General features: G+C 41.9%; 1 protein-coding gene across 1 annotated transcript; it reads right to left on the bottom strand.

Annotated features, from left to right (window-relative positions):
• Window positions 1–1,067: 1,067 nt before the first annotated feature.
• LOC140240864 (3-galactosyl-N-acetylglucosaminide 4-alpha-L-fucosyltransferase FUT3-like) lies at window positions 1,068–3,216 on the bottom strand. Its single transcript, XM_072320640.1, has one exon. It carries the CDS (start codon window positions 3,090–3,092, stop codon window positions 1,704–1,706), a length of 1,389 nt encoding a protein of 462 aa, XP_072176741.1. The 5' UTR covers window positions 3,093–3,216; the 3' UTR covers window positions 1,068–1,703.
• Window positions 3,217–6,854: the final 3,638 nt, after the last annotated feature.

Here is a 6,854-nt window from a genome sequence, read left to right as displayed (position 1 = left end):
TTCATTCTTAATTCATACTTCATTTCACTGGTTTGATTTTACTCTACCTGGTACAAGGTGGTACAATTGAAACCATGGTTTCAATTGCACCACCTTTGTGAATTCAGGCCTACATGTCCAGGGTAACAGAAATCTGAAAAAAAAAAAAAAATTACATAGATTTGAAAAATAGGATGTTTCCCCAAGTCTTAAAACAATGTTGCTGTCTCAGAATAATGTGGCACACAGGGGGTTTACACCATGGCACATAAAGAGTTAATGGCTGCTTCCCTGCACCTAAAGAATTATCAGGACCATTCCATGACTCAAGGAAAGTTTGTTCATAATGTGTATAAGAATAATATATGATAAGAAGTGTTTTTAATGATGTTGAGGTTGTGTGCCCAGGTAATATAAAGTATTATCCTACAACCATTTCATTCAAGATTTTTGACTGAGTAGCCCACAAGGAATACAAACCATACATAATGATTCATTTTGTTCCTTGGAAACAAGACATTATACAGTGTAACTCCCCTTTCATCAATCAAAATACCCAATAATCTTAATCATCTACAATTTTGTATATAGGACAATCATGCTATTCACTGCCATTTGGTTTCAAATTTCTCTGACAATGAATAATTATTTGAGCAATCAACAATCAAAAACATCAACTGTAACAGCAATAAATACATGTATATTCAACTGTGTAAACTGCACAGCATGCATTAAAACATTGATTGTTGTCGTCTGACTGTACAAATCTCTTCTATTTCACATCTTAAAATGTTGAACAATTTATGATAGACATTAGTGATCATGATTTCATATCATACAGCACAATAAAAAACAAAGTAGACGTACATTGGGATATACATTACAAACAAACCCCAAAACCTCACTCAAGCGCCTAGTTGTCTCAGAACAGAAATGTACACTACACAAAACCATGTGTTGTGAATAGTTTTCTGGGTGGTGTGTACGACTCACATATTCACATCTGTATAGTAGTATCATGGAGATACAACTCAATGTAGCTCCATGGTAGTACGGTTGTGGTCGACAAGACAAAATGTTCATTAAATCACATACACTTATTGATCACCATATATACTGTATTTCTGCACTGTAGACCTGCATGCCTATGAGAGAGCAGAAGTGTAGGCTTGGAGATGATCCATGATATGCAATCATCTTTCTTCATACATGATCATCAAAATTTGGTCTTTTGGCATTTCATATGATTTTTTTTTAATAATTTGATCTTGATTGATTTTATGTGACAGATACAGAGGCAATGAATGCTTACAAACAAGCAACCACATGACTCATTAGCTTTTTGTCCGGTACAAAGGACCAGGCAATGAGGATAAAGTGCCTTACCTAGGGGCACAACCACTGTAGCCATGGGATTTGAACCAGGGACCTCATGTTTCATACTCTGTGGTCCTACCCACTGAGCCACAATAGCTCCTCTAATCTTAGCCATTTCATCGAAATCTCACAACAGCGTAAAAACACAAATCATGCACTGTTTATGTGTCTTTGACACTAAATGCTCGAACTTGCGAAAATAGAGTGGGCAGCTACTGTACAAATATAAGTTACTTTTTTGTTTACAATGTCCTTTAGACGTACGGTACTCCACCTTTTGATTGTAACACACTGTACAAAATAAATTATTCATGTTGACAACTGAATTTGCACGCTGAAATCAGGTGTCATATCTTTATCCCTAATAATTCACTTTGATGATGGCAAGTAGGGGTCCACCATTTCTCAAAGTCAGGATTTTTGGCCCTCCAAGAATTCTCTGGGTAAACTGATATCTCCACCAACTTTTTTGTCAAGTTGCAGAGATTTGGTGGACTTAAGGCAGTTCTGAACCCTGGGCCCATGAAAGTCTTCCCAAGTTTACGCCACTCAAAGTACTTCATGTAGAGAGTGTCATTCCGATCTAGCAAATTGATATAATCCAGGAACTCTTGCATTGTTGCAAAGTCATTGAGATGAATAAATGAGTTTGGTGGTGCTGTCCTTTCATAGTCCTCACGAGGGGCCCCGAATGCAATAGGCACCATTCCGGTGGAGAACGCATTGGACCAGAACTTTTCGGTGATGTATTCCTTGCACTCACTATTTTCCAGGGCAAGATAAAACTTGTACTGCTGCATGACCTGCAAACACTGTTCATAGCTCTTTTTAGGGCATTCAAAGGTTCCACACTTGCCATAAATATCCACAGGAATGTGCTTCTGCAGTTCCTTGACAAACAGTGTCCTTTCCCAACCCAAGGGGTCACATCGCGATGCCATCCACATTATAAGCTTTGACTTCTTCGAAATTTGCTTGTTTTGCTTAGCACCACGCACAAAATGCCCATAGAAGAGATCAATGTCAGATCCCGTGCGGAAGGTCATGCTGAGGTTATAGGGATTGCCTTTGAATATTGCTGGGGGTGGGGCAAACTGGGGTTCATGAACAGGGCTCTCCTTTGAATACAGGGCCCAAAGTTGGCCCTTAGGCCTTGCCTTAAGCAGTTTGTTCCACTGGAAGCCCTCAAATGGTCCAGGCATGATAACCACCACATCAGCATCCCAGAAGCTCTCCAACTGAAGGCTGTACTTTGTCTCAACACTGCATGGAATGCCCTCACAGGTTGACCGTAGGTACTGGTTATGGTTCAGAAACCTTTCCTCTGCTTTAGGTTTCCTGTATTTCAATATCCTTATGACGCACTCAAAATTAGGGTCCTGAGTTGCTCGATAGAACTTGTACAACACCCGATTCTGCTCATAGGTGATGCCATTGACAGGGTCACTGAAGTCTTGAGGTATATTCTGAGAAGAAACTGGGATTGCAGTTGGTTGTCTCGCCCTATGTGGGCCTTTCATCACTTCAGATCTCTTTAGCAGTTTGTCCATCACCGGAATGACCACGTTCTTGTTGGGGCTCAGTATGTCCGGCTGCTTCCTTTCGAGCCTGCCACCATTGAAAAACAGATAAATATCTTGGCCTGCCTTAATCAGGACGTTTCCATTGAATACCATCAAGCTCATCAGAGCCAGGGGAATTAGAATGGGGACAAACCCATTATTTCTGCGCGCCATATCAAAGCTTATAAATGGGCAGTCCTCAGATGGTTTGTCAGCCACATGCACAGTAACTCACTTGTGGTGGATCAGCATGTTATGATCAGATGCAGTCTAAACAAAGACAGGCAGGTAGAGGGATGGGACACTGAAATTCAATACTCCCTGAAGGTCCTGGTGGCAGCATTCCTACGACGAAACTGGAGTTCCTTGAGCCCAAGAAATTAATCTGGACAAGGATGGAGAAAAGTTGAAATTAGAATTAAATAAAATTTACAGTGTACACGTGTAGAGTCTAGATGCAAAAGATAGCTCATCACTTTCTTTAGAATAGATACATAAAGGACAAGAGATCAATGACTGAAAATGAAGAACAGACAGTTCTACCCTTCAGCTCTTCCTATAAAACATCTTGAATCAATGAATTTCCTACACGAGTGGAATTTATAGATTATATTGGTATTCTTTGATTTATAAAAAAAAACAAGAGACCCGCGGGTCTAGCGCTCACCTGAGTATCGCAAGTTCACCTTTCACGCAGTCACTAATCTAAATTATTCACAGCTCTACCAAAATTTGACCAGGCATTCTCAAGTAGAAGATGAAAATGTACAAAAAGGGCCCAAATTTTTTAAGATTCCTTAATTTGGGGGGATTGGGGCCCCCTGGGGCCCTCTGGGTGGGGCATGGTGCCCATTTTGATAAATTGAGATCCTGACTCCCTAGGGATGCTACCTGCCAAGCTTGACGAAAATCCATCATGAGGTTTTCAGGAAGAAGATGAAAATGTACAATTCAGGCCCCCATTTGGACCTTCCCAACCATCCCCCCCCCCCCCACCCCTTCCCCCAAGAGGGGCACCTCTGGATCTCGTATGAACACACTCGAAACTACAGTCATTAATGTACTCACTCATAGTATTATCTTAGCTCTATAACTTTTGATTCTAGAGAAGATTGTTAAAGAGTCAGGACTTCATTTTGGGGGTTTGGGCCCCCTGGGGGCCCCCTGGGGCCCCCTGGGTGGGGCATGGTGCCCATTTTAACAAATTGAGATCCTAACCCCTTAGGGATGCTACCTGCCAAGTTTGGTGAAAATGGGTCAATGGGGTTCTAAAGAAGAAGATAAAAATGTACAATTTAAGCCCCATTAGGACCCCTCCTCACCCCCCTCTCCTGGGTCACAAGGGGGGCACCCCTGATTCTGCCATGAACAAACTTGAAACTACAGTCATCAATGTACTTACTCATAGTATTAACTTAGCTCCATCACTTCTGGTTCTAGAGAAGAAGATTTTTAAAGATTCCTTAATTTTGGGGGTTTTGGCCCTCTGGGGGCCCCCTGGGGGGCCTCCTGGGTGGGGCATGGTGCCCATTTTAACAAATCGAGTTCCTAACCCCCTAGGGATGCTACCTGCCAAGTTTGGTGAAAATGGGTCATGGGGTTCTCAAGAAGAAGATGAAAATGTACAATTTAGGCCCCATTAGAACTCCTCCCCACCTCCCTCCCCTGGGTCCCAAGGGGGGCACCCCTGATTCTGCCATGAACAAACTTGAAACTACAGTCATCAATGTACTAACTAATAGTATTAACTTAGCTCTATCACTTCTGGTTCTAGAGAAGAAGATTTTTACAGATTCCTTAATTTTGTGGGGTTTGGGCCCCCTGGGGGCCCCCTGGGTGGGGCATGGTGCCCATTTTAACAAATTGAGTTCCTAACCCCCTAGGGATGCTACCCGCCAAGTTTGCTGAAAATCGGTCTTGGGGTTTTCAAGAAGAAGATGAAAATGTAAAAAGTTTACACATGACGCACGACGCACAACGCACGACGGACGACGGGCGATCGCAATAGCTCACCTGAGCCAAAGGATTTTAATCGTACATTGCAGTTGAGATAGATGACACATCATTACAACAGTCCAGAAGTACAATGTACTTTGATGGCAGAATGTCGTACTGCAAAACCACAAATGTTCGCGGCATGAAACTTTTGCAAATTGGAGCCAACAGCATTTTTCATGGCATGAAACTTTGCGAATTGGTGACTGGCAGTCTTGGCTCCTCCTGAGACAGCAATTGCAACTTGTAAATAACAGTCACTGCATTCATTTTTAATACATTTAATGCTTTCATATCAAATGAAAAAATACCGGTAATGACTACCCTATTTGACTCAGAAATAAACTAGCATCTATGCGATCTTGCAAACATCTGACAGCGTTTGTAGCAAAAATCATTTTTTTTTTTTTCAATGGCCGTAGACGGGCGTAGTTCGCTCACAGTAATATCGTTGAGAAGCTGAAACATGTGATATTGATATAATACTCTTAATAGATGTTGGTAGCATAATAATATGACAATAAATGTCAAATCTAAGACTATGTTGAAGTGAATCAAGATTCGCGGTCGCACACAGTCGTAGTACACACGTGAGTAAGCCTACGTTGCGTTGTCAAGACAATGAGTCAATGTTTGTCCTTTAAAGATGGCGTCAAAATTGGTCGTTGGGTAAGTTGTGCCGTCAAACTTTCTGTTCTATTCATGATCAGGTCACAGGAGTAAATTTCACGCCGAAGATCCCCATTTTTTTAGTCTAGATCCTGCATTTGCATATAGCTGTAGGTAGGTTTCTATGATGTAATTTAGAACTAAATTTAAACCAACAACACTGGGAAAGTTTTGTTCGCCACAAATTCTGGCAGGCAGAACATCGGATCTAGAAACCCTGTCTCTAACGTTAAATCTAAATCTCTGCTAGATACAACTAGTACCTAGGCGACACACGTCACTTATTATTACCCGATAGTTAACTGTGTTTTTAAATACATTGTCATAGGGGTCTAGCTCTAGACTCTACACGTGTACACTGTACCGGTACCACGAAAGCAATATCTAGCTAGCTAGCTACCGTACATGTAGGGGGATGTACCACGTCCAGCACGGGTAGTAGAGAAACAACTGATGTAACGTTAGATTCTACACGTTACTGCAACTTGATGCCAGGCATACCATCCGTACCTTTCTATTTTCAGCTGTGAATTTCTTGTAAAATATTCATAATAATACAATAGACACTTACCACAAGACTTCTTATGATTCCTAGTAACGCTGAAATCTGTAGCTAGCACAAGTGTCGGTCTTCCGTGGAGAGTATTAGTGAGTGGTATCCTGCATGAAAGTACACTCTCTGCTGCTGAGCTGCATGCTGTGCATGTACGCAGCTCGCAGGGAAGCGAAGATATGGGGTACACCTTCATATATCAATACAGACAATCAGCCCCGAGCCCTCGGTAAGTATCCGCACAAGGGATCGGAGAAAGGAAAGGCCGGAGCTGGCGGTCTGTGGTATGGTGTGGCAAATGCAAGACTTGGATGTCTACGTCTCTCCTCGCATGATGGATCAAAATAAGCGACCATGCCATACCACTGCTCGTGCTCAAGAAAGGAGACGGGATGTCGCCCTCTTGTGCTGGTAAATGCGTTGTCTGTCTGAGTTATGTCCCTGTAGCCTTATAAAAAAATCAAGAAAAAAAGTTTTGTGTTTGTCGGATCTGTTGGTATACTTGGTACTGTCTGTTAATCTGCTTGAGGGCCATTCTCCCCAAAAGAGTGCAAAACTGCGATTTTCGTGTCGCCAGCATGTTCATACAGTTTAAATCGATATTTTTTTTCCCTCAGAAGTCAAATTTTTTAGTTAAAGGGTGTGACTGTAGGCCCACAGTTCTGGTCGAGGTGATGATTTCACGTTTTGCGAGATATTCAGAAACCACTCTATGAGAT

The sequence above is a fragment of the Diadema setosum genome, chromosome 2, assembly GCF_964275005.1.
Source record: "Diadema setosum chromosome 2, eeDiaSeto1, whole genome shotgun sequence".
In the NCBI taxonomy this organism is placed as follows: Eukaryota; Metazoa; Echinodermata; class Echinoidea; order Diadematoida; family Diadematidae; genus Diadema; species Diadema setosum.
Note: the sequence above shows the minus strand (reverse complement) of the source record. Positions and strands in the feature narration are given on the sequence as shown.